General features: G+C 48.0%; 1 protein-coding gene across 3 annotated transcripts in view; it reads left to right on the top strand.

Annotated features, from left to right (window-relative positions):
* nfkb1 (nuclear factor of kappa light polypeptide gene enhancer in B-cells 1) overlaps nucleotides 1-26,550 on the top strand; it is a 35,188-nt gene that overhangs the window by 6,511 nt on the left and 2,127 nt on the right. For 2 of the 3 annotated variants that reach the window (XM_021314018.2, XM_021314019.2), the window contains exons 5-21: nucleotides 99-197; nucleotides 9,383-9,534; nucleotides 10,621-10,784; nucleotides 11,333-11,491; nucleotides 18,703-18,807; nucleotides 19,041-19,132; nucleotides 19,411-19,549; nucleotides 21,419-21,559; nucleotides 21,628-21,750; nucleotides 22,371-22,508; nucleotides 22,581-22,710; nucleotides 22,787-22,901; nucleotides 23,448-23,891; nucleotides 23,971-24,073; nucleotides 25,905-26,050; nucleotides 26,118-26,184; nucleotides 26,262-26,425. In XM_021314018.2, coding sequence (XP_021169693.2) covers nucleotides 99-197; nucleotides 9,383-9,534; nucleotides 10,621-10,784; nucleotides 11,333-11,491; nucleotides 18,703-18,807; nucleotides 19,041-19,132; nucleotides 19,411-19,549; nucleotides 21,419-21,559; nucleotides 21,628-21,750; nucleotides 22,371-22,508; nucleotides 22,581-22,710; nucleotides 22,787-22,901; nucleotides 23,448-23,891; nucleotides 23,971-24,073; nucleotides 25,905-26,050; nucleotides 26,118-26,184; nucleotides 26,262-26,425 — 2,481 coding nt within the window. The remainder of the gene's footprint in view (nucleotides 1-98; nucleotides 198-9,382; nucleotides 9,535-10,620; nucleotides 10,785-11,332; nucleotides 11,492-18,702; nucleotides 18,808-19,040; nucleotides 19,133-19,410; nucleotides 19,550-21,418; nucleotides 21,560-21,627; nucleotides 21,751-22,370; nucleotides 22,509-22,580; nucleotides 22,711-22,786; nucleotides 22,902-23,447; nucleotides 23,892-23,970; nucleotides 24,074-25,904; nucleotides 26,051-26,117; nucleotides 26,185-26,261; nucleotides 26,426-26,550) is intronic. The other variant, XM_012858274.3, reaches the window with a different exon arrangement.

The raw sequence follows: 26,550 nt of genomic DNA, 5'->3' as shown, positions 1-26,550 counted from the left end.
CATCAGCAGAACCATGAACCCAGACGGTTGCTTGAACAAATGTTTATCCGGCAGGTTCCTGCGGTTCTTCACCGGTTCTGTTGATCTGTGTCTTCCAGCGCGGCTTCAGGTTCCGGTACGGCTGTGAAGGTCCGTCTCACGGCGGCCTGCCGGGAGCCTCCAGCGAGAAGAACAGGAAGACCTACCCGACGGTGAAGGTAAGGCTTCCTGTGTGGGAGGAAGTCCTTCCTGAACACGCGGCGCCGAGCGACGGCGCTCAGCTCCTCCGTTACAGAATCAGCTTCACGGAAGACAGCAAATTATCACAAATACTCAAATTAATGCCACAAAATATCTGAAAACCAAATACGTCCATAGATTTGTTGGTTATTATTCCTTTTTTTTAATTTACATTTTATTATCAATCAATCAAAGTTTACTTCTACACTTTTTAACAATCCATAAGGTGCACAAAGTGCTTTATAAGCTGAAATACAAACGAAAAGATGCTGAGACAAAATATAAAATGTACAGGAAAATAAAGATAAAACTAAAACTAACAGCACAATTCAAAACAGTTTAAAGAGCAATAAAGAAAAATAGAACCAGAAAACAAACCTAGGAGTGAAAGACACGTTTTATCCATATTTAGTTTAAATCATTTCCTTATTTTTTTATTTCTTTAATGTTTCTAAGTGTATTTGGGGTCATTTTAAAGTCTAATTTGGCCAAAGTCTGGACCAGAACCAGGAGAAGGCCGGGTCAGGAACACTTGATGGGCCCGGCGGTTCTACTGACCCGTTCACAGGTGTCCTGGTCCGATGTCAGAACCCGTGAGTAACTGTCAAGGTTCTGGTGCGCTGAGGCGGACCAGAACCCTCCAGGTATGTCAGAGGCCCTGACAGGTTCTTTCAGACCTTTAACCCATTAATCCTAAAGAACTGAGACGTCGGGTCAGAACCCGTCTGGTTCTGGATCCATCAGGCAGTGGTTCTGTTCAGATCCAGAGACCCGACAGAACAACAAAGACCCGTAGCTTTCTGTAGCTGCTTTGGCTGTTTGGACTCAGTGATGAGATTATTTAGTTTTCTATCAGAACCTTTGGGTTCTGTTAGTTTTGGGTCGAGCTTCTTGAATCCATCCACCCTGGTAGAAAAACCCGGTTCAGTCCGAAGAAAAGAACGGTTCTGATTGGCTGGTGTTCCTCATGGTTCTGATGGCGATGCCCTGCTGGCTGCACTGCATCAAACATGATGAATAGACTGGGTCCGGTTCTGAGGAGGGAGAGGTTCTGTTTAAATGCTGTTGTCAGAACCCGTCCTGTCCTGGTACTTTTCGCCTAACGGACCTCTGAGATCCTCCAACATGGCCGCTGGTCGGTTCTGTAAAGGACGCCAGGCGGGTCGTGGTTTACGGGTTTGGACCCGGCCGGTTCCGCTAGTACAGAACCGATTTTCCTGCTGAGGTTCTGAAAGAATTGATCCTCGTTTTTCTGGACCTTTCAGCCGGAGTGAGCGCTCGCTTCATCCGGGTCCAGTCAGAACACGGGTCGGCTGTCGGACCCATAGGCTGCTGTTAATGGGCCGGTTCTGGACATGGGACCGTCAGCGTGTCCATGCTGCCTCACATGGCCTCAGGTCCAGAACCCGACCCGCTGGTCCGGATGGTTCTGTTGTAGTTCCATGGACCTGCGGCTGGACGCTGCAGGGCGCGTTGTGCAGAACTGAACACATCAGAACCGTTTTCCCTCTTTGGGTTTATGCAGAATTGCCCATCTTTCCCGGGTCGGACCTCTGGTACCATCTGGTACCATCTGGGCTGAAATGTTCCTGCTGTCTGCTGACGTTTGGACTCTGGAGCGGGTTCTGGGGAAATCCCCGGATTCTGCGTGTCCCAACAAACCCGAACACCTGATGCTCCACTCAGAACCGGCGCTGATCCGATCCCAGGTATTCTCAGCGAGGACGTCCCGCATTTCCTATCCCATGTCTTCCGGATCGGGACCGATTTAGGCCGGTGGTTCTGTTCTGTCTCGGATCGGATGAAGTCACAGAACCAAAGCAGGAAGTTGCTGCTGAGGCGCTGCGTGGCGGGAAAACCCCTGCGACCCGTGGGATGGTTCTGACTCATGGCTCCCGGGTTCTACTGGTTGGTTGAAGTTAGCAGCGCCGGGTTTCTGGACCTTTGGATTTTAACCCTCATCACGGCTCGTTCTGGAATAATCTGGACGGTTCACAGAGGGAACCGGATTATTAAACATCTTTAATTATCTGTTTCTGCATCTGAAAGGAAACGGGTCAGAACTCAGAGAAAGGAAACGGGTCAGAACTGGGTCGAGATTGACGGGTAGAACCTTAAGCCATCAGCTTGGTCCTTCCAGAGTAACAACACTGAGAAGTTTGTAGATCATGTAGGGATGAGTCGGTCTCACTGGACTCTCAGAGGCTTCACGACCAAAATATTCATCTGGACTTTTCTCAGTTCTGACCTCAAAGTTCTGTCCGGCGGTTCTGGATTCAGACAAATGAGGAACTCCCTTAGAACATGAGAAATAAGCCTTTCAAACTACAAAGATGGTTCAAGACGATCATCTGAAGGTTCTGACTGGGGCTGAGGCCTCCTGAGGAGAACCTTGGGGTTCTGCAGTGAGAACGTGTTCTGCAGCACCTTCCCCCAGGTCAGCAGAACCACATGTTCTCATGTGGTTCTGCTGACCTGGGCCAAACCCTGCAGACAGCGCCTGATGTTTGATGTTGAAAAACTAAAGGATCGATCAAATAATGAAGAATAAAACTGTCTGGAGATATGAGTGAAATGTGGGAATCAAGATCATCGTTTATTACAGTGGTGGTAGTTTATTAACAGTCGCTGTTAATAAACTACCACCTCAGAAAATTAAACTATGTTCTTAATTGTTAATAAAGTACAACCTCAGAAAATTAAACTAAATCCTTAATTGTTAATAAAGTACCACCTCAGAAAATTTAACTAAATCCTTAATTGTTAATAAACTACCAGCTCAGAACATTAAACTAAATCCTTAATTGTTAATAAACTACCAGCTCAGAACATTGAACTAAATCCTTAATTGTTAATAAACTACCAGCTCAGAACATTAAACTAAATCCTTAATTGTTAATAAACTACCAGCTCAGAACATTAAACTAAATCCTTAATTGTTAATAAACTACCAGCTCAGAACATTGAACTAAATCCTTAATTGTTAATAAACTACCAGCTCAGAACATTAAACTAAATCCCTAATAGTCGTACAGGACGCCTTCAGTCAGAGGCGTCTGCAGGGCTGCAGTAACACAGACCTCTACAGGAGATCCGTCCCGCTCTCAGCCAGAACCATCCATGACTCTGAGAAGGTCCAAACCAGCGTTCCCTTGTTGCCTGCAGAACCTCCCAGAACGTTCCCTCTTCATTTTATCCTTTATTCTGAATCAGTGGAAGCATTTTGGTCGAATAAGGAAAGGAAAATCAGTTTTTTAAGAAGCTAGTTGAGGAAGACGGGTTCTTCAGGACCTCCAGTCTGCCTCGGGTCTGAGCAGCAGCTGGGCCGGTCTGGACCTGTCCAAGAAGTCTGCGCTGAAACCACACGCCTGCCTCTGCAGCGTCTCATGCAGTTGGGAATTTCCTCCCCGCGACACCCACAGCTAATTACAAGGAAGCGGCGCCGCGTCACAGACAGGAAAGGTGCAGAGATGAAAGCGTGGAGCCGGCACCCACTCAGGCCCAGAAACACGCTTAACCCTTCGCTGGGCCGCAGCAGCACACTTCACTCTCAGGGTTCTGACCCAGAGAGGTACCGATCAGCCGCTGAACGGGTCCCGAGTCCATTTGAAGGAACGTTAGAAGAAGGCTGCAGGTTCTCTGCAGAGACCTCTGAGACAACCTGAAACTGCAACGTCAGCCGTTCAGTTCCAGCCGCCGGACCTTGATCACCTCATTCTGATGGTCTGTGATCAGACTGCAGCTCCAGCAGCGTCTGTCCAGCGTCGCCTCCAGTGACGTTACGTCCTGATTCAGACGTCCTGATCCAGACGTCCTGATCCAGACGTCCTGATTCAGACGTCCTGATTCAGACATTCTGATTCAGACGTCCTGATTCAGACGTCCTGCTTCAGACGTCCTGATCCAGACGTCCTGATCCAGACGTCCTGATCCAGACGTCCTGATTCAGACGTCCTGATCCAGACGTCCTGCTCCAGATGTCCTGCTTCAGACGTCCTGATTCAGACGTCCTGATCCAGACGTCCTGATCCAGACGTCCTGATCCAGACGTCCTGATTCAGACGTCCTGATCCAGACGTCCCGATCCAGACGTCCTGCTTCAGACGTCCTGATCCAGACGTCCTGATCCAGACGTCCTGATCCAGACGTCCTGATTCAGACGTCCTGATCCAGACGTCCTGATCCAGACGTCCTGATTCAGACGTCCTGCTTCAGACGTCCTGCTTCAGACGTCCTGATCCAGACGTCCTGATCCAGACGTCCTGATCCAGACGTCCTGCTTCAGATGTCCTGCTCCAGACGTCCTGCTCCAGACGTCCTGATTCAGACGTCCTGATCCAGACGTCCTAATCCAGACGTCCTGCTCCAGACGTCCTGATTCAGACGTCCCGATTCAGACGTCCCGATCCAGACGTCCTGATTCAGACGTCCTGATCCAGACGTCCTGATCCAGACGTCCTGATTCAGACGTCCTGATTCAGACGTCCTGATCCAGACGTCCTAATCCAGACGTCCTGCTCCAGACGTCCTGATTCAGACGTCCTGATTCAGACGTCCTGATTCAGACGTCCTGATCCAGACGTCCCGATCCAGACGTCCCGATCCAGACGTCCTGCTTCAGACGTCCTGATCCAGACGTCCTGATCCAGACGTCCTGATCCAGACGTCCTGATTCAGACGTCCTGATCCAGACGTCCTGATCCAGACGTCCTGATTCAGACGTCCTGCTTCAGACGTCCTGATCCAGACGTCCTGATCCAGACGTCCTGCTTCAGATGTCCTGCTCCAGACGTCCTGCTCCAGACGTCCTGATTCAGACGTCCTGATCCAGACGTCCTAATCCAGACGTCCTGCTCCAGACGTCCTGATTCAGACGTCCCGATTCAGACGTCCCGATCCAGACGTCCTGATTCAGACGTCCTGATCCAGATGTCCTGATCCAGACGTCCTGATTCAGACGTCCTGATTCAGACGTCCTGATCCAGACGTCCTAATCCAGACGTCCTGCTCCAGACGTCCTGATTCAGACGTCCTGATTCAGACGTCCCGATCCAGACGTCCTGATTCAGACGTCCTGATCCAGACGTCCTGATCCAGACGTCCTGCTTCAGACGTCCTGATCCAGACGTCCTGATCCAGACGTCCTGATTCAGACGTCCTGATTCAGACGTCCTGATTCAGACGTCCTGATCCAGACATCCTGATCCAGACGTCCTGCTTCAGACGTCCTGATCCAGACGTCCTGATCCAGACGTCCTGATTCAGACGTCCTGATTCAGACGTCCTGCTTCAGACGTCCTGCTTCAGACATCCTGATTCAGACGTCCTAATCCAGACGTCCTGATTCAGACGTCCTGCTTCAGACGTCCTGCTTCAGACATCCTGATTCAGACGTCCTAATCCAGACGTCCTGATTCAGGCGTCCTGATCCAGACGTCCTGATTCAGGCGTCCTGATCCAGACGTCCTGCTCCAGACGTCCTGATCCAGACGTCCTGCTCCAGACGTCCTGATTCAGACGTCCTGATTCAGGCGTCCTGATTCAGGCGTCCTGATCCAGACGTCCTGATCCAGGCGTCCTGCTCCAGACGTCCTGATTCAGACGTCCTGATTCAGGCGTCCTGATTCAGGCGTCCTGATTCAGGCGTCCTGATCCAGGCGTCCTGCTCCAGCGCAGGTCGCTGTCTGCTGGTTACTTCTCCAGATGTTTGTGCAGCTTCTGCTGCAGTGCTGTCCCAGATCCCTGGTGGAGTCCCACAGGGATCCCTTCCTGGTCCGCTCTGGTTCAGCTGCAGTTTAACATCAACTCCTCCGGTCAGGAGAACGCTGTGAAGGTCCGATCAGAACATGGCTCCTCTAATGGTTCTGATCTTAACCTTTTGGATACGTTCAAAAACATCTTTTGTTTAAAGTCTCAATGTAGTTTTTCTCAGACTCCACCGTCTTTATTTTGTTATCAGCCTGTTCTCTCTCGCATGTCTCCCCATATTTCCTCGCCCTCCCTGTTCATTTAATCGAGCGTCCAAAAAAAGCACTATATAAGTGTGATGTATTATTATTATTATTATTATTATTATTATTATTATTATTATTATTAATAATAAATTAGATTTAGAGATTTGACCGGGCTGCACCTTCTGACCAGATGCTGATGGATCAAAGCTCAGAGGAGATCAGGCTCCAGTTTGTCTAATTGTCTCACAACCAGACTAGTAAGGAAATGAGGAATAAAGGGAGAAATCCGTTGTTACCTTTACGTATGAAAATACAATAAAAACAAACGTACAATATGAAAAGTTTTAAAGGGTTCAGAAAGATAAAGCTGATATATTGAGGCAGGAGATATTCTGAGTATAAAACTAGCTGCAGACAAATGAGATTAAAGGGGATTAGGCAACTAGTGGAAATCAGGGTAAATGCAGATTAGCTAATTTATTCTTTGTTCAGCAGCCAATGAAAGCTTTTTATTATTAAAGTAACCCAAGTTCAGCCAAAATCAGGAAATGTGTTTTAGTATCCATGCCAATCCAAGTGCTTTATGGTATGAAACCAAAAAAGCAGAATGAGCCGAACGAGATGAAACCAAGGACCCAGGACTGCTGCTGCCTGGTGAGCGAGAGCAGTCCGGGTGTCCCAGAACCGCCTGATCCTGCAGGTTCTGCTCAGGAAACTGGATCAACAGTAATTTGGCCTCTGTGCAACACTTGAAGTTTAGAAAATGAAAGAGGTTCTGCGTCACGTTTGCATGTTTTCCTGAAGCCATGACTTGATCTGAGTGATAACATCTAAGAACAGAAATCTGAATAACAGTGTCTGCGTGTCATTGGGGTCATCAGAGGCTGCAGGTTTGGTTCCAGCTTCCTGGTTCAGATCAGTCTGCGCTTTTATTTCTGCCTTTCATTTTCTCACTCTTTAAAACTTAGACTTAGACAAACTTTATTTCGTTGCATACTGCTTACTACAGTGTAATGAGATTGCAATTGAAATAAAATAACATTAAAATGTAAAGTGCAGCAGAGATAAGAATGTACAATGCAGGAGAAAAAATGTTTTTAAAAAAGTGTGCAGAAGAATGTTTATAGTGCAGAGATAGTGGTGCAAAAAAGGCATTAATTTGAAAAGTCCAATGTTGGCAGTGCAAGATAATAACGGTGCAAAAATGCAGTAAATGTTCAGTTTAAATTTAAATGGATTCTGAAAGTTCAGCAACGTCGGCAGTGCAAACGTTAACAAAGCGTCTTCCAGTCAGAGTGGAACGGCGTCTTCTGCATCACACTGAGCCTTGCAGCGGTCTCAGCCATCCTGGTCATGGCGTGGAGCAGCGATGCTGCGTCAGAACAATCTCTGCCTTCTTCAGTTCTGCTGCAGCGTTACGATACGATGAAGATCCTCAGGATGAGCCGGAGTCAGAAGCTTTACTTCCACCCACAGCTGCAGGATCATCACCAGAACATGGACCTCTGTAATTCCCCTCCAGAACAGCCAGCAGCTCACGCAGTCTGCATTCCTAATATCTGTCATTGAACGCCTCTGTCACTTATCCAGCGAGCTCCAGTACAATGCATGATGGGACCAAGCAGTTAACTGGAAGCAGTTAATAAACCTCAGTTTATTTCAGCTGTTCCTCATTGTTTAAACACGGTGGATTACTGCAGGTAAACGTCTCCAGGTGTGGATCAAACCCCGGACTGGAGCGGCGCTCTGCAGGTTAGCCTCTCTGCTAACCTGCAGCAGCTCGGCTGGGCCTGCAAAGCTGTCAGGGAGCTCTGACACCATGTGAACAGCTTCAAGCCAGGAAACCCTCAACCTGCAGCTCGCTCTGATTCTAGGAACCGCATTCGTCTGCTTCGACACTTCGAGTGGCCGACAGAACCGGGAAGAGGAAGTGGGCTCGGCTTTATTTATTGCAACGGTTGCAACGCTCCTGCAGGCAAATATCTGCAGCGGCACGGCTGACTGACACACGAGCGGCAGAACCAGGAAGAGTTTCTCATCTGGTTTCAGTCACACCCAGAGAGAAGATAAAAGCGAAGATCTGGGAAACAGCTCAGAGATAAAAAGACAAACAATGCAAATGCCTTAGGTTTGCTTCTCTGCTAATGCAGGAACATTTAGCCGAGTGTTTCTCTAGTCTCCAGTTCCTTGGAGACGTTTTTCATGTTGGTCCCGATTCTGGATCGTTCAAACTAACAGGACCGTTAAGATCACAGAAACCACCTCTGTTCTGTGGGTCGTCGTAGATGTGAGATGTTTCCGACCCGTTTCAGGGCGTGAATGTTTGAAGCTGAAGGTCTGCGGAGGATTAACCCTCAGGCCACCTTCTCCCCAACTGAAACACGTAAAAGCAGATGTAACGCCTGTAGAAGGGGCTGCAGCATAGATCTGGAGGCCTGAAGAAGAAAGGTCCAGCAGAGAGGAGAAGCTCCCCGCTGGCACGATGCAAAGCTGCTCCCCGCTGTCATCGTCTCACAAGAAGTCCACGGTCTATGTATTCTCACACGTGTCTGATTAGCAGCTTATTTGTTCTTTAATTCACGTCTTCAGAGACGTTCCACCAAACAGCGAAGCTCACAAAATAAATCCAAGCAGCTTAAACTTCTGGTGGGCATCTGGGATCTGCTGCTCCTCCTTGGATCCTCCAAACAGAACCGGAGCGTCAGCAGGAGCAGGATCTCCAGGCTTTAGTCCAGACCCGCTCTCCCTGCAGGGATGGATGGGAATAAAATACAATCATTCAGAATTTGGTGGGATGTAAATATGGGAAAAATGAAGATGAGAGCAGAGAAAAATATAGGAATGAAGAATATCTGGAAAATGAACGGCGCCTGAAGTGTAACGCAGGAGTGATTCCTTCCTGAAGCCAGACAGCGGCTGTATTTTCCATCAGTCCGGTTCAGCTTCAGGCTCCACAGCAGGCCGGCATGAATTCATGACTAGATGTGTGGTGTTGGTGGAGGTGACAGGTTTCAGTGAGTCATCTGTGCCAGGAGAAAGTTTCTCTGAACCACAGAGACTCAAAAAGCTCTGAATCTGAGTGACTCAGAGCCGTTTCTGATCTAAGATGTTCAGCAGCAGCTTCCTCTTTCCACTGCTGTCCTCCTCTCTTTCCATTTCTCTCAGAGGCCCAGCCTGCGCTCACGCCAGCGGTCCGCTCTGTCTTTCAGGTCCGTAACTACCAGGGTCAGGCCCGCGTCGTGGTCCAGCTGGTGACGGCGCTGACTCCGCTGCCTCAGCTCCACGCTCACAGTCTGGTGGGGAAACAGTGCGACAAGGGCATCTGCATCGCTGACCTGCAGTCCAAAGACTCCACCATCAGGTCCGAACCGTGCACCTGCAGGGGGGCGGGGCCAGGAGGAGCTCCGCCCCCCCAACACACACACACACGCTTATTTACTCACGTTTTCTCAGGCACTAATCCTCAAGAATTAGTTTGATTTAGTTTAAGCAGAGCCCATGAATGTGTTTAGAGAAGATGTTTAAATGTGAACAGATGAAACCAGATATTTACGTCCACGCTTTAAAACATCCTAGAACCTTTATTCTATTTTAGTCTGTCACTAAAATCAGACAAAAGCCCAGAAGACGATGATGATGTCACAGCTTCCTGAGCTTCTGATAGATTCATTCACAACGCCTGGGTTAAACAGAGGAACACCTGAGGCTGTATTTGAGACACTCTGCTTCTCTGTGGGATGTCATGGAAAAACCACAAGAAATTGGCCAAAATATCAGGAACAGAACCGCTGACCTCCCCCAGTGTGGGTCATCCTCAGGTCCTACTTCTAGATGCCTGAAGGTTCCACATCCATCCGTCTTTAAGTATAAACATCATGGGGACGGCGGCCATCACGGGGATCAGGAAGGAGACGGGTTCTGTGTCCCAGGAATAAACGGGTTCTGCGGTGAAATGAGTGGACCGAGCCCAGAACCACAGCTAACGTCCTTGTGAAGATGCTGCTGTCCTGGTCCAACATGGGCTGAAAGGCCACTCAGAGAGGAGGAGGCCACGCCTCCATCATCAGCCAGACATCTGAAAATGTCCTCAGGGACAAAGACCTTCATATGTGGAGACAGGTCCTCTGGTCTGATGAAGGTCCATAAGGTCCGTTTGGACGACTGCAGAAGATCAGAGGACCACCTGTGAAGTAGGCTGCCGGCAGCATCATCTTCTAACTTCTAATAAATTAACTATTAAAGTAATAAAATGAGGATATTTATTAGTAGAATGAATACCAGTAATAATAACAGTAAATTATTTTTATCTTTTTAAAAACATTTTTCTGCTGCTGTGTCTGAAAACACGAGGAACAGTGAAATGGTCCGAGCTCGGTTCTGGTCCTGCTCACATGAACTCAGCAGCAGGAACCGGACTCAGCTTTGCTCTGCTTTTTGTTTCCTGCAGTTTTCCCAACCTGGGGATCCTCCATGTGACGAAGAAGAACGTGGCGAAGACTCTGGAGGAGAGGATGGTCGAGGCCTTCAGGATGGGATACAACTGCGGGGTCTCCATCCACCCTGAGATCGACGCCGTGCAGGGAGAGGTCCGAGTCCCACGGGAGCTGAACGGTCAGTGGTTCTGCAGAGATCCGATCTCACCTATCAGAACCTGTCGGAGAAACTTTATGTCACGGCTTGACTTACAGGACAGAACTAAGATGGGAAAGATATGGAGCAAAGTCCAGTCCTGTCTGAAACCCCTGATCCAGTCTTCATTTCCCCCCGTGTTCCTTTAGCAGCGGTCTGAAGGCCTTCCACAACGTCGATTTGGACTTTTTAACCTGGATTTGGGTCCAGAACCAAACCGTTTTTCTACCATCTGGAGCATTTAGGGGCAAAAATGTACCATTGAAATAGAAATGGTAAAGTTTTTACCTGAAAAGGTTTATGGCAATAACAGCTGGAGGGGGGGAAAAGAAGAAGAAGACGTCATTATTGCCTGAAGATGTTAACGTTCATCCATGCATTCAGTTCCTGCTGACGTTTTGCTAATGTTACATAAAATTGTTTGGAAATGCTTCAGTCGGTGTTCTGTAGGACGGACCTGCGTAGTGATTTCTATCTCTGCCCTGTTGTTCTGTCAGCTTTCCTCACGTTCCTTGTTCCGTTTGGTCCAGATCACCAGCGCAGCGTGATCAGCAGCGCAGCCGCCAACCAGGCCAAAGAGATGGACCTCAGCGTGGTCCGCCTCATGTTCACGGCCTTCCTCCCCGACAGCGACGGCGGTTTCTCCCGACGGCTCGAGCCGGTGGTGTCCGAGCCCATCTATGACAGCAGTGAGTCCAAACGTCCACGGGCTAAAACACATTTAGGGATTTGAAATAAAGAGTCACAGCATCCAGCCTGGAAATAATAAAAACATGCAGCGTTTCTCCACCTAACCCTGGAATTGGTTACTTCTAATATATATATATAAATATATATATAAATAAGGAAACCCTGACAATAATTCAAATTCTGCAGTTATTTCTGAGGCTGTATCAGTGATGATGAAAGGGATAGAAATGCTTGGCCCAACAGATTAAAAATCTGTCTGGCCAGGATCACTTCTGTTGTCTTCTAACAGTAAATAATTTACAGTTCTAGCTTTACGTGTGGTTTTATTCTGAAATCAGTTTTCGTTTCACATTTAATTCAGCTTTTCTAAATGAGTGTGGCACCACCTTCTGGACTCATCAGGATTTTGGGATAAATATAGCTGAGTATCATCAACATAAAGGTGGAAACTTTTCCCATGCTGTCTGATAAAGTAGAAGCAGGTATAGTCATATTTAATAAACAAGGATATTATTGAAATGATAATTTATTCCAGAAACTTCATTACTACGTGAGACACATTTGGTTTAATCTACCGTATTTTTCGGTTTATATGTCGCATCTGTCCAAAAATTCGTCATAAAGAGGAAAAAAAACATATAAATTGCACCGGACTATACGCATTTATATAGATATTTATTTCACACAATCCAAGACTGACACTAATCAGGTAAACCAACTTATTAAATCACACAGCTGCGTCCTCAACCAGCTGGATAACGTGGAATATACCTGGGAGGATGAAAAGAGTAAATTAGCATAACAAGCTAGCAGCTCCCACCAGCAGGTTTTATCCAGCGCATTTAAAGTTGTCAGAATTACGCCTAAATCAGACCGTTAGCTTAACGGTGCTACGTGCTAAGCTAACAGTAGGACACGGATGTTTCAGAGCAACATAAAGCTCAGTGATTCAGAGAAGTTGTAACCCGCCCTGACATCAGAGCTGTAAGCTACCGCTAGCTGCTGTTAGCTTAATGGTGCTACATGCTAAGCTAACAGCAGGACATGGATGTTTCAGAGCTACATAAAACTCAGTGAATCACAGAAGTTGTAACCCGCCCTGACATCAGAGCTGTAAGCTAGCGCTAGCTGCTGTTAGCTTAATGGTGCTACATGCTAAGCTAACAGTAGGACATGGATGTTTCAGAGCTACATAAAACTCAGTGAATCACAGAAGTTGTAACCCGCCCTGACATCAGAGCTGTAAGCTACCGCTAGCTGCTGTTAGCTTAATGGTGCTACATGCTAAGCTAACAGCAGGACATGGATGTTTCAGAGCTACATAAAACTCAGTGAATCACAGAAGTTGTAACCCGCCCTGACATCAGAGCTGTAAGCTAGCGCTAGCTGCTGTTAGCTTAATGGTGCTACGTGCTAAGCTAACAGTAGGACATGGATGTTTCAGATAAGGTGACCAGATTTCTAAAATCAAATCTGGGGACATTTCTTGCTCGTGGATAAAAATCAATACATCTAATCAAGATGAAATTAGGAAACGGGGACAGTAATGGTTTTGTTTATTTTTACATGTTTATTAATATTTAAACAATAAAAATCAAGTGTAAAAGACAGGAATGTGCCTCTCCAGACCTTTAGTGCATCCTAAGATTAATAAAATCAATAAATAGTGTTATTAATAGAAACTAGAACTGTGTCTCTAGGTTCAGGCAAAGTGGTGGGAGTGGGAGTGGAGGGGTCCAGAGTGGTTAGCAAGGTTTTCCAATTTTGTGGGGCTCAAAGAGCTCTGCCACCCCCTAAGGGGAAAGTGACATGAGGAAAAGAAAAAACAGTAAATACAAACATTTAGCCTGTGGCTGTCTGTGGAGACAGAGTCCCCCAAATTTCAAAAAACTGCAACAAATACTCATTCTGTTCACGTCTACATACCTATGAGAAATAGTTTTTTCTGCGTTAACATCAAAAAGTAGTAGTCAAGCCCGCTGGTAAAGGATGATATATGTTTCTTACTGTCAACTGACCACATAAGGGTTCTGTGCATCACAAAGCAGATTAATTTCTCCCATAATGGGCTATAAGCACATAGAGCACATAGTGCATAGAGCCTGTTTGGAACAAGACATTGTCCAATGGATTGTGGTGATGTGAGGTGAAACAAAGGCACAGACTTGGAAAACCCCTTGACATGAATGCAAGTGATTTTGTGTGTAGTGCAGCATGAGCATGTATAAACTTACATAAAGTGTGAATAACTACATTATGTGTATGTGTATGGTAGTAGCTGATGTGCCAGTATATTGTTTGATCCTTTAAGGTGAGTTAACTCCGGTCAGGGAGTCAGCTAACATGAGATCATCTCTGGTTTCTTCAAGGCCTTCTGTGTCTGAAGAGCCATCAGCCACGGTATCCAAAGGTCTGGATAAAATAAGAGGAGAAGAGGATATATTATGTGCAGAACTGAAATTTTTAAAACACAAGAAAAAAAAACAACTAAACTGCCTCTTTATTGTGCCACAGCTAGGGAAGTGCAGTGAAACTCATTTTCAGTGCAGAGACTCAGAAAGAGGTTATATCCTCAGACAATTGGGCTTCTCAGCTCAAACCTGAGTATATCATGTCAGAGCTTTATCACTTGAACTTTATTAATATTCTAAGTAAATATTTCTCCCTTCTCGTCAATCATTCTTTACATCAATATTCCTATTTTCCTCCACCCATTTAATCTGCTTTTTGACTTCCTATCTTCTTCCTCTCTCCTTTTGTATCAATCTTACATTATTCTAAAACAGAGACATTATATATTTAAAATCACTTCCAAAAACATTTGAATGTACAACATGAAAACTTCCAATTATTATTATTATTTCCTCTGATTAAATACAAAAAATGCTAATTACCACAATACTAGGAGCTATAAGCAAAAACAACATAATAAATGAACCTTAAACAGGCAGTTATCTCTTCCTCCATCGTTCTCAGATCATGTAAATATTTTCTCATTCATTTCTCCTGTTACTGACTCCTATTTTTTCATGAGGAACTTTCATAAATCCAAACAGTAGCAGTAGAAAAGCTAAACCTAAGCCTGGAAGTCTATGCTCATAAATCCCAACCATAAATCAGCAAAACAACTTGTAATAACTCTACTAATAACTAACTATCTGAAATATAAAGTAAAGGTCACCAATCAGTTCTAAAACCTCTTTAGACGAACCCTTGTTGATCCCTGGAGAACCAGCGAACCAGATTAGCGCCTTACAAAGAGTTTTCAATTATTCTGTTACATTTTATCTGAGTGTCTTTTACTGATGTGAGCAGCAACTCGTGGTCTTGTCTTACTTTTTATTGATTATTTTTTTAACCTGGAAAAAACCCAAACATTTCTCACAGGATCAGCTTGATCCAAATAAAATGAATCGATTAACACACTTACCATAACACAGCAGCTCCCCATCAGTTGCCCCCAGTTGACGACTTTTCACTTCTTCTTCTTCTGTTTTAAAAGTGGTGCGCTCGTCTTCTTCTTCTTCCTCTTCGTGTTTTAATGACATCTGACATCCAAAAGGATCATTACCGCCATCTAGTGGTGCACTCTGTTCCTCGTCTTTATATTATCAGCAGCGCAACCAGCTACCGCAGCACATTTCCCCCCTCGGTAAAATCGGGGACATTTCCGGGGACAGCTTTAGCCGGGGACAGGTGGTCCAAAACGGGGACAGTCCCCGGAAAACGGGGACGTCTGGTCACCCTAGTTTCAGAGCTACATAAAGCTCAGTGAATCAGAGAAGTTGTAACCCGCCCTGTCATCAGAGCTGTAAGCTAGCGCTAGCTGCTGTTAGCTTAATGGTGCTACGTGCTAAGCTAACAGTAGGACACGGATGTTTCAGAGCTACATAAAGCTCAGTGAATCAGAGAAGTTGTAACCCGCCCTGACATCAGAGCTGTAAGCTAGCGCTAGCTGCTGTTAGCTTAACGGTGCTACATGCTAAGCTAACAGTAGGACATGGATGTTTCAGAGCTACATAAAGCTCAGTGAATCAGAGAAGTTGTAACCCGCCCTGACATCAGAGCTGTAAGCTAGCGCTAGCTGCTGTTAGCTTAACGGTGCTACATGCTAAGCTAACAGTAGGACACGGATGTTTCAGAGCTACATAAAGCTCAGTGAATCAGAGAAGTTGTAACCCGCCCTGACATCAGAGCTGTAAGCTAGCGCTAGCTGCTGTTAGCTTCTCAGACGGCCCAGTAACGGTTCTGTTTCAGTCTGGATCCTTAGAGCTGCTCCACGCATCGCTCTGCTGCCTGAATCCAGACTGAAACAGAGAAACATACAAACATGTTCAGCCTTTGTTCTCTATAAGTTAATGTTTCAGTTAATATTTAAGCGGTACAGGAGTAGGATAGTTTTCACAAGCCTAGAGCGCCTTCTAGCTTCTATTAGACAGTAATGTTTACTCCTTGGTTCATGTTGGTCACTATAATTTACCATTTAAAACTGATATATAAGTCGCAGGGTCGGCCAAACTATGAAAAAAAGTGTGACTTGTAGTCTGAATAATACAGTATACACAGACTAATGTTTTCAAGCCATTATTTATATTAATATAATTAATTTTCTGCTTACAACTAAGATACTGAAGGTTAGAATATTACATCAGACCAATAAAAAACATTTTTAATACAGAAATGTGGACTTAATGAAATGTATGTCTAATAACTGTTTAATGGTTATTTTTAATTTGACGAACAAGGCTCATAAGAGCAAATGCCGTCACTCTAATTTATGAAATATGACTGCCCAGTAAAGAGAATTGGTCTGAACCCTGTGGTTCTATGATGAGCTCTGAAGTCTGACTGAAACTCCTCAAGTAGGTCATTACTTTGTACATGTTCAGAAACAGTTTTTATAACAACTTTAATGGTGTCTTCACACCTGAGGTGTTTAGTATTGAACTCTAGAGCGGTTTGCTTGCGGCGTGTGAACGTGATCGGACCTCGACCAAACCCCTTCCTGTAGCCTGGTCTGCATTGCATCATGGGATACGGTAAAGAAACTAATAAAGCATGAAGCCCGATGCGGCTTTCCCGGTGTTGTCCGATCATTTTACCTGAACTGGTACCGGAAATCCAACCAATGAAATCATTAAACTCTGCATGTTTTCTACGGACTCAGAACCAAGCGTCTGCTTCCTGTATCTGCGTGTCCCGCCCCGGACGCATCCCACCAATAAACAGACCGAACCGTCTCCCCTGGCTAGTAGTAACTGGTTCTGGTTCTCTTTGGAGTTTCCTCTATGTGAAAAGAATCAGAACCACCTCAAAGAATGAAGACCCAACTGATCTGGATCACAGTAAATGAACTACGGGTGTGAAAACGGTCTCGGCTGATCCGTCTCGGGTCGCTGCCTGAGTCGGTTTCTCTGGTGAAGCTGATCTTCTGGGCCGTGTTTGGATCGGTTCATTCAACCCGATGCTTTGAAGAACCTTTCCTGAACCAGAAGCAACGGGTCGACGGTGTGGACGATGACATGAGTGAGTCAGAGTTGAGCTCTGCTGTCCTCAGCTGTCTAAGACATTTACCGCCTCCTGGTTTCATTTCCTTCCTCTTGGTCCGGTTTCAGAACGCTGCAGCGCTTCTCGGTCCGATGATGAAAACTTCAGAGTGTTTCTGTACCGACGGCTCGACGACAGACCTACACGACCTTTCTCCTGAATCTCAGCTTTAATGCTCTCTGCAGTGGCCGTTAACGCAGGAATTTGCTTCCACCCCCCTGGAAATGTTGGAGCTTGTCCTAGAATTGGGTCAGAACCCAGAACCGATCTGCTTTATATGCCACCTGTGTGTCTGCTGTGTTTGCATTGGGCCGGCATAAGCAGGTTTAGTTATTTTCCAGAGGAACCACTGAAACAGTGAAGAAGCTTGCTGGGTTCCTGCGGTCTGACCTGCGTGTTCTTGATGTTCCTGAGGAGCTGCAGGTTCTCGTCGTTCCAGCGGTTCGCAGCATTCAGAGACCTTAAAGGAAGCTGCACACAGACTGCTGCTCTCTCTTATTAGGCTGTTAGGCTTCTGGCGGTTTAGAAATGTCGCTTTGTCTCTTATTTCACACGCAGCTAAAATAGGAAGAAGTGTTCTGTGTTTTGCTGAAAACCTGAACTTCTGGTTCTCGTTTGGTTGTACAGATATTTCCTGGTTCACGGAGTTCTGCTGATGGAGAAAGTTTCCTCTCTAAGGAAACCCAGCAGGTTGCATCAAGTCTCTCCAAGCAGCATTCACTCCTCCTGAAAGAGCGTAGAGCCACAGTGGACAGTCGTCTGCATTGTTGATGGCTTTGCAGCAATCCCTCATACTGAGCATGCATGAAGCAACAGTGGAGAGGAAAACTCCCCTTTAACAGGGAGGAGAACCTCCAGGTCCATCTGTTGTAAGCAGCCATCGGTCCATAGTCCTGACCCAGAGATCCCTGGTTGTGTCCTGGGGATCTCTAATCATTCACGGGTCAGAAGGGGGGGGGGGGGTCGTATAGAACCCCCAGAGAGTTCTGGGCCTGCCTGGGGCTCCAGGAACCATCTGGATCAGAAGAACCATCCCAGAAAGCTCCTTTTGATCTGAAAGTAGCAGCTCTGGTCCAAGTTCTCCCTGGATGATGGAGGAGCACCACGTCTCATCTCAGAAGACTTTCTTGCCGCTTTGATCCAGGACCCGGTTCTTTCAGTCCGGATCCATTCCTCAGGACCAGAGGTGAGGGTTGTAGATGGAGCAGGAACCGCTCCATCTGTGAGTCGTCAGGACCTGTTGGAGTGGAGCTCAGCTTCTCCTTGACCTCAACAGACCGGATCACTGCAGAGGAAGTTCTGGTTGCCGTCCTACTCCGTCTTAGGAACCGCAGGACACCGGATCCTCCTGGAGGGAGGATGTTATAGTTTTTTTTTTTTACTTTTTTATATTTCCACTCTGAGAAAGGTTATCAGTTAATCTTCTGGATGGTCGGGTCTGAATCTTGTAGCTTTATCACTGAAGATCCTAATGGGACGCATTTCATGTCCCTGCAGAGTGCTGACTCTGCTCGTCACTGATTGGTCAGTTTAAACCATGTGGTTAAAAGCTTCAGTTCGTCTTTCACATAAAGACTTTATGAACTTCCAGGAGTTTTGCTACAAGTGCAGCGCTAACTAACAAAGCACACCAGCATCTCGTTAACCTTGCTTCTCTCCTCAGAGGCTCCAAACGCCTCCAACCTGAAGATCGTTAGGATGGACCGGACCGCCGGCTGCGTGACGGGAGGGGAGGAGGTCTACCTGCTCTGTGACAAAGTCCAAAAAGGTGAGTCGATTCTTCATTAATGTGATAATCTGAGATCTGACCGCGGCCTGTTTATGATCACCGAGCTGCAGCAGCGAGGCGAGGAAGCCCGGCGTCTGGGATTTTCCCTCCGATATGCAAATCCCAGCTCGGCCAGAGGCTCCTGCAGGCGGTGCTCCTGCAGGCGGTGCTCCTGTTGTGTTCTGGCTCTGTGTGATCCTCAGGTCAGTCATGGTGTGTCTGTGTGTCTGTAGACGATATCCAGGTGCGGTTCTACGAGGAAGATGACTCTGGGCTGATCTGGGAGGCTCTGGGAGATTTCTCCCCCACAGATGTCCACAGACAGGTGAGTGTCATCAGGAACCTTATCTGACACCTGCTGCAGGGTGGGCAGGTGAATCCAGCTCCACCTGTCTCAGTGAACCTCCATGTTTATGGAGACGCTTTTTATCAGAGATAAACGAAACGGCACCAAAGCCCAGAGACGTTCAACGCTTTTCCACATTTCTTTTGTGTTTTTGGAGAAACGAAACTTTGTCTCTGAGCTCACCAGAACCTCCAGGTTCCTGTTTTTTTTATTACTTTGCTGTTTTCTCGTTTCTCAATATGTTGCCATGACGACAGTTCGCCATCGTCTTCAAGACCCCAAAGTATCGAGACCAGAACCTGCAGAAGCCGACGTCCGTGTTCGTCCAGTTAAAGAGGAAGTCTGACAACGAGACCAGCGAGCCCAAACCCTTCACCTACCACCCTCAGATTATAGGTACGTCACCTGAGACCACCTCAGATCACCTGAGACCACCTCAGATTACCTGAGACCACCTCAGATCACCTGAGACCACCCTCAGATCACCTGAGACCACCTCAGATTACCTGAGACCACCTCAGATCACCTGAGACCACCCTCAGATTACCTGAGACCACCTCAGATTATAGGTACGTCACCTGAGACCACCCTCAGATTATAGGTACGTCACCTGAGACCACCTAAGATTACCTGAGACCACCTTCAGGTTTATCTCCCTCTTAAAAAAGCTGAGACCACCTCCTTAGATCCGTTCTTCAGCTCTTATTCTAAATGATATAAAATCCTGCGTGGCTTCAGACTTTTTACAGTTGAACGAGCAGAAAACAGAAGTGATGGTTTTTGGGAGTCTGACACCTCCAACATAGATCTTGGTTCAATCAGTCACATTTTATTTATAAACCGCTTTACAACAACCAAAGTGCAAGTAGAAATAGTCCTAAAAATAAATAACTGAGCTGTAACTATGACTGTAATTCAGTTCAGATTTTAAAAGCAGTCATAGTTGTCGTGTATGAAAGGCCAATATGTTAGTCTGTCTCAGTCAGGAGGCTTCATGTTAACATTTATCGGTGATAGGAAGTAGAAATGTTATTTTCCTGCATGAAAATCACCCACTAAGTCACAGAGCAGAGTCTCAGGTTTTCAGACTGTAGCGTCGGCCGCCTTAGAGGCGCTTAAACACGGTCAGGACCGCTCTGTCCTCCATAGACACCGAATGTAAACCCGATGCTCCTGACGCTCAGGAGGCCTTTGGTCTGGACGCACCATAAGGCAGTTAGCTGAAGCCTTTTATAGACGCAGCTTTTTGAAACATCCAGGCTGGATTAATGCAACGCGCTCCATCAGAAGGTTAGCATCCATCAGGCGCCTGCAGGTGGTGCAAAACGCTGCAGTACGACTTTTAACTGGAAGAGAAAGGTCTGAGCTCATTACCTCCATCATTACGCCCTTCACTGGTTGCCTGTACCATTTTAAAGTTATTTTATTTGCTTTTAAATCTGGTAATGGCTTCCCCTTGCCCTGCCTCACCTGCTGCTCCATCAGGTCTGCAGCTCCTCCCTGAATAAAGACAGAAACTAAGAGACGGTTCCTTCACTGCAGCGGCTCCACGGTGGTGGAACCAGCTGCACTTGGATGTCAGCAGGTTGACTCTGTTCTTAATGCTTGATTGTTTTATTTTTGTCTTACAACGGGTTACAACTTGTCTGTGTTTCGTCTATTTTAATCTTACATTTATTTTCAGTTGCATATGTGCAGCTTTTGTTCACCTTTGTTCTTGCAAAGCGCTTTATAAACAAATATTGTTTGTTTTTGTCTCTTAATGCGTTGAAGCAGTCGCTCTGAGGATTACCCAGAATCCTTTTTACTTTCTATAATCGCTTCTTACAGCTACCGTTTTTCAACATTACGACATTTTATGAACCGTATAAAATTAACAACATTCTTTTTAGCCTGAAACACACCTGCAGTCAGAACTAGTGATAAAAACCAACGTTGTTTCCCTCCGGTCTCTCTCTGGAAAGATGGAACATTTTAGCCATGAACCTCGTCAGGAAAACCTAAAATGGACCAGAAGGAAATATGACCAAAACCATCATTAAAGAAACTATTAAAGATAAACGAGTCTCAGCAAGTTTTAGACCCATTCAGGTGTTTATCACTATTCCTCCACAGACATTCATCGCTACGTTACCTCAATGAAGGGAAGCCGTTGTTCTGACGATTACCCAGAATGCCACAGCAGGTTGTCCCGGTCGCTTTGCTTGAGTCGGCGCCGCTTGGTGTTTTACGAAATAACTAGCAGACACGGATCCGTGTGTTCAGATAAGGAGGAGGTGCAGAGGAAGAGGCAGAAGACGTTGCCCAACTTTCAGGACTTCAGCGGTCACGGAGGCGGAGGCCTGTACCAGGGAGGAGGAGGTCCTGCTGCAGGAGGAGGAGGCCCCGGCTCAGGAGCAGGAGGAGGTAAAGTCAGGATGAATAAAGCGAAGCCTGCTGGGATCAGGCTGAGTCTTTATTGTTGTCTCCTGCAGGATACTACCAGGGATTCACCTCCTACAGCTACGGAGGAAGAGGAGGAGGAGGAGGAGGAGGAGGAGGCGGCTTCTCCACGGCGTACTCAGCTGGTCTTGGAGCAGGAGGAGGCATGAAGCATGGTGGGGAATCTAACCGGCATCTCCTGTCTGACCCTAAGATTAACTGCTGGTCCACATTTAAGGAGTTTAGTGTCTGGGAAAAGAAATAATTCCTTTTCTGTACCTGGAATAAAGAAACTTTTCTGGTTCTAAGATGGATAAACCCAATCTGAGATAAGGCGCATAGAACCGGTTCCACCCTCATTTATTAAACAAAGGTACAATAGAAATGGAGAAGCTGGTTCCTGATCCATCAGCACCCCGTAGAACCTCCTGCGGGCTTTGACTAGGCCACTGCTGCACCTTGCAGTCGTTCTGCTGCTGTGTTTGGGGGGAATGATTGTTCTGTTGACCCGGTTTGGACCAGCGCTCTGACACAGAGAGGAGATCATGTTCTGGTCCGGTTCTGGTCCGGTTCTGTTTGCCACACAGCTTCTCCGTTTCGTTAGAGCTTTTATTGTTGAACGGACCATCCAACCAGGCTGGTTTAACCGGGTCTCATGGTGTGGTGATGGTTCTGTTGTCGTGGTCGGTTCTGTCTCCAGACCGCCGCCGGCTGCTGGGCCGAATGAAGCGGACGTTTTTATTTATAGACCTAGAGGAAGCAGATGTTCTGGCTCAGCCGCTTGTTGCTGTTAAAGCTTTGCAGAGCGACGCTGCAGACGACAGCGGAGACGACAGCGGTCCAGACGATGACCCGACATCGGGGGCTGTGCGGCGAGGCTCGGCCCGGCCTGGAGGCGCTGAGGAGGGAGGAGCCGGCGTGGATCCAGGAGCAGGTGTGCTGCGTGTGGGAAACGGCGTTCTTCTGTGTTCCTCACGCCTCTGATGTTTCAACCTCTCCGCTGCAGGCGACCCGCTGATGGAGGCGACCCGCAGGCAGCTGGACGCTCTCTTCAGATACTCCGTCACAGGAGACTCAGCGTACCTGCTGGCTCCACAGCGCCCCCTGCTGACGGCGCAGGACGAGGATGGAGACACGTGAGTACGAACACAGCCAACCCTACAGGTGCTGAGCCTGGATTCTTCGCTCACTGATGCTCTGCTCTCCTGCCAGTGGGCTGCATCTGGCGGTCCTCCACAGCCAGCAGGGGGCGCTGACGAGCCTGACAGCGGTGGTGTCTGCTCTGACCGGAGAGGAGGTGCTGAACATGAGGAACCACCTGTACCAGGTATGGAGGTTCTGCAGGATCCAGAGGGTCTCAGGTGGAGCGGAGATGTTTTCAGGAAGAAAGGAACAGGATTCCAATTTCTGTGTTATTTAATAATGTTTCACGTTTGGTACAAAATGTTATCAAACCATCAATAATATAGGAAACAAAACCCACAGCTCCACGTTGTCAAACAAGCTGAGTTTAGGGGCCAAAAGGAGATAAAATAATAATAAATTTTATTTAAAAAGCGCCTTTTAGAACTGCGTACAGAAGCAGCAGAACAATAAAGATAAAATGATGAAAGCATCACAGAGAGGATGCACCTTAGAACCTGCAGACCTGAGCTGGTTCTGGTTCTGGTGTCTGGAGGGAGAGGTCCAGAGTCAGGGAGAAAGTTCTGCTCCTCGTGGTGAGGAGGGAGGAGGAACAGGTGATGGAGATCAGAAAGGTAGGAGGAGAGGTTCTGGACGGCCTGGAATGGGTCCAGAACCGGGATCCAGCGGCGCTGCTGCAGTGAAATCAGGAGGTTCTGGTGATGAGCTGATCTCTGAGCCTCTCCTCCAGACTCCCCTGCACCTGGCCGTCATCACGCAGCAGAAGGACGCCGCAGAGGTGCTGCTGCTGGCCGGCGCCGACCCGACGCTGACGGATCGCCATGGCAACACGGTCCTTCACCTGGCGGCGCAGCAAGAAGGAGCAGGAATGGTGGAGGTTCTGCTGCGACACGCGGAGCTGCGGGAGCTGCTGGACTGCAGCAACACAGCAGGTCTCCCACTCAGAGACACGGACACGCTGAGACACGCCCACACAGCAGCTCACGCTCTGCCTCACCCCACAGGGCTGTGTGCCATTCACCTGGCCGTCCTGGCCAATCAGCTGCCAGCTCTCAGGGAGCTGCTGGCGGCCGGCGCCGACGTGGAGGCCCAGGAGCGCAGCTGCGGACGCACCGCCCTGCACCTCGCCACCGAGACCAACAACGTGTCGCTGGCCGGCTGCCTGCTGCTGGAGGTGCGCACCGACCAATCAGGGCCCAGCGTTCTGTTTACCTGTGGAGACTCCATGTCAGCGTCTCTGTTTCTGTTGCCAGGGAAACGCCCAGGTGGACTGCTGCACCTTCAACGGCTCCACCCCGCTCCACATCGCCGCGGGCCGAGGCTCGGTCAAGCTGACGGCGCTCCTCATGGCGGCAGGTACGGTTCTGCAGAATCAGGTGATCCAGTAGCAGCATGGGCAGAACCCGGTGAGTTCTGAAGCACCTGAGAGAGCCGCAGGTTCAGATCCACACCTGGACACACCTGGACGTTGGTCCGCCTGAAAGAAGCAGGCGATGAGCCTCTGGGACTCATTTAGAGCCGCCTCAGCAGGATTCTTTGTCCTGATGGAAGCTGAACCTCTGACCCAGATCACAGGCAGACTGGCGCCGGTTCTGATCCAGAACATCCCTGAGTTCAGCACCATCCATGCTGAGACAGCTCCCCCAGCATGATGCTGCCTCCACCATGTTTCACTGAGGGGACGAGGTTCTGGTGCTGAAGGGATGTGTCGGGTTTGGACCAGAACTCCTTCCTCCGTACATCTGGGGAGCTGCCCACGTGCCCTTTGGCAAACTCAAACCCTGCCTTTTCAGCTTCTTTCCAGGGTTCCCACGGGTCCTTGATATCCTTGAAAGTTTGTGAATCTGAAAAAATAAATTCAAGGTCCTTGAAAGTCCTTGAATTTTTTTGTGGGGTTGAAAGTTCACACGGATGACGACTCATGTGTCATTATTTTACTACCACACGATCTTTTAAAATTATGTTGATTCCGCAGACTTTTAATTTGCATAAGTACGTTCGCTCTTCTTCGTTAGTTGGTAGGCTACGGTTTAGGCCTACGTGCGTCCAATAGGTTACATTCACGCAGTGTTGCCAACTCAGCAACTTTGTCGCTATATTTAGCGACTTTTCAGAGTCAAAGTCAAAAACTAGCTTAATCAAAGATGAAAGTAAGTGAAACAAATTGATATAATTTGAATAACATCTCAATGCTGCACTTTTTTCCCTAAAATTCCACGAAACTGTAGGCTAATGTACATCTTATATGTAATGTAGTATGGCAGAGCCATGTACTGTGGATATCAATGTAGGCTATAAATTAAGTCCACTTTCTTGCATTGCTTCTGACCCAACAACTTCTATGCCGTTTAGTCTTTTATGGAATTTGCATTGTATTAAAATATGATAACTTATTCAGCGGTCACAGTAGGTAAATGCCGCCATGTGTGGTCCTTGAATTTGAGGAAATTTGTCCTGGAAAGTCCTTGAAAGGTCCTTGAATTTGATGCTCACCAAGGTGTGGGAACCCTGTCTTTCTGGCTTCTCCGCTCTGTGGAGCGTACGGCTGGTTCTGGTCCAGTGGACAGAACCTCCACCTGAGCTGCTGGTCTCTGCAGCTCCTCCAGAGCCACCATGGTCCTCCTGGTTAACCTCCACCTGAGCTGCTGGTCTCTGCAGCTCCTCCAGAGCCACCATGGTCCTCCTGCTTCTCTGATCAATGCTCTCCTGGTCCAGCCTGTCAGTCCAGGTGGACGTCCATGTCCTGGTAGGTCTGCAGGAGGTCCATCCTCTCTCCAGGTCCACATGATGATCAGAGCTCTGGGAGGTTCTGTAGAACCTGACCTGCTGGAAACTGGACCAGAACCTTCTGGTTCCTTGGTCTCCGTGATGCTGGTTGTTCTCTGAAGAACCTCAGAGGCCAGAACCAGAACATCTGCAGTTAGATTACATCTGGACTCTGGTTCCTGATTAAGAGAGTTCTGGAGGCCGTTGGTTCTACTGGGTCTACTGGTCGGGGTAGAAAGTTCTGGATAGTTCTGGATGCTCCTTCCACCTCCCAGCTGGTGAGGTCCTCCTGTTTCCACAATGATGTGAGGAACTCTGGCTCTCGGCCCGGTTGTTCTGGTTCTGGTGGCGTGAGAAGGTGAGCGGATCCTGGGTCAGGTCCGATGTTTCCGTTGTTGCAGCTCCTCTCCTGCCGTTTCAGGTGCCGACCCCCAGAGGGAGAACTTTGAGCCGCTCTTCTTCCTGGAGGAGGATGAGGAGGAGGACTGTGATGAAGACGGGGAGGATGAGGAGGATGAAGGCTACGTCCCAGGAACAACCCCGGTCAACATGGCCGCCTCACCTCAGGTACGTCCACGGTCACCTGTGTGGTACCAGAACCGAGCCAGAACCATGACTCTGTGTGTGTGAGCAGGTTCTGGATCTACTCAACGGTCAGGAGTACGAGCCCAAAGCCCAGCGGGCCTTCGTCCCTCCTCAGGGTGAGCTGCACCGACCCCCCCACCCCCCCCCCCCCGCTGCATGGCGTGTCCGTCCCTCACCGTGTGTCTCTGTGCAGGTGACCTGTCCAGCCTGAGCGAGCAGGTGAAGCGGGCCGTGTGCGGCGCCCTGGAGTCCGACGGCTGCTGGGAGAACCTGGCTCACAGCCTGGGCCTCGGCATCCTCAACACGGCCTTCAGGCTCAGCCCGTCCCCGACCAAAACCCTGCTGGACAGCTACGAGGTGATGCACCTGTTACCTGCAGGTCATAGCCCTCACCTGCACGCTCCGTCCTGTGATCCAGAACCGCTCAGCATGGCGGTTCTCTGGGCGTTCTGCAGGAGCTGCGATGGTTACAGCTCAACGCA

The sequence above is a fragment of the Fundulus heteroclitus genome, chromosome 23 (genome assembly GCF_011125445.2).
Source record: "Fundulus heteroclitus isolate FHET01 chromosome 23, MU-UCD_Fhet_4.1, whole genome shotgun sequence".
Taxonomy (NCBI): Eukaryota; Metazoa; Chordata; class Actinopteri; order Cyprinodontiformes; family Fundulidae; genus Fundulus; species Fundulus heteroclitus.
Note: the sequence above shows the minus strand (reverse complement) of the source record. Positions and strands in the feature narration are given on the sequence as shown.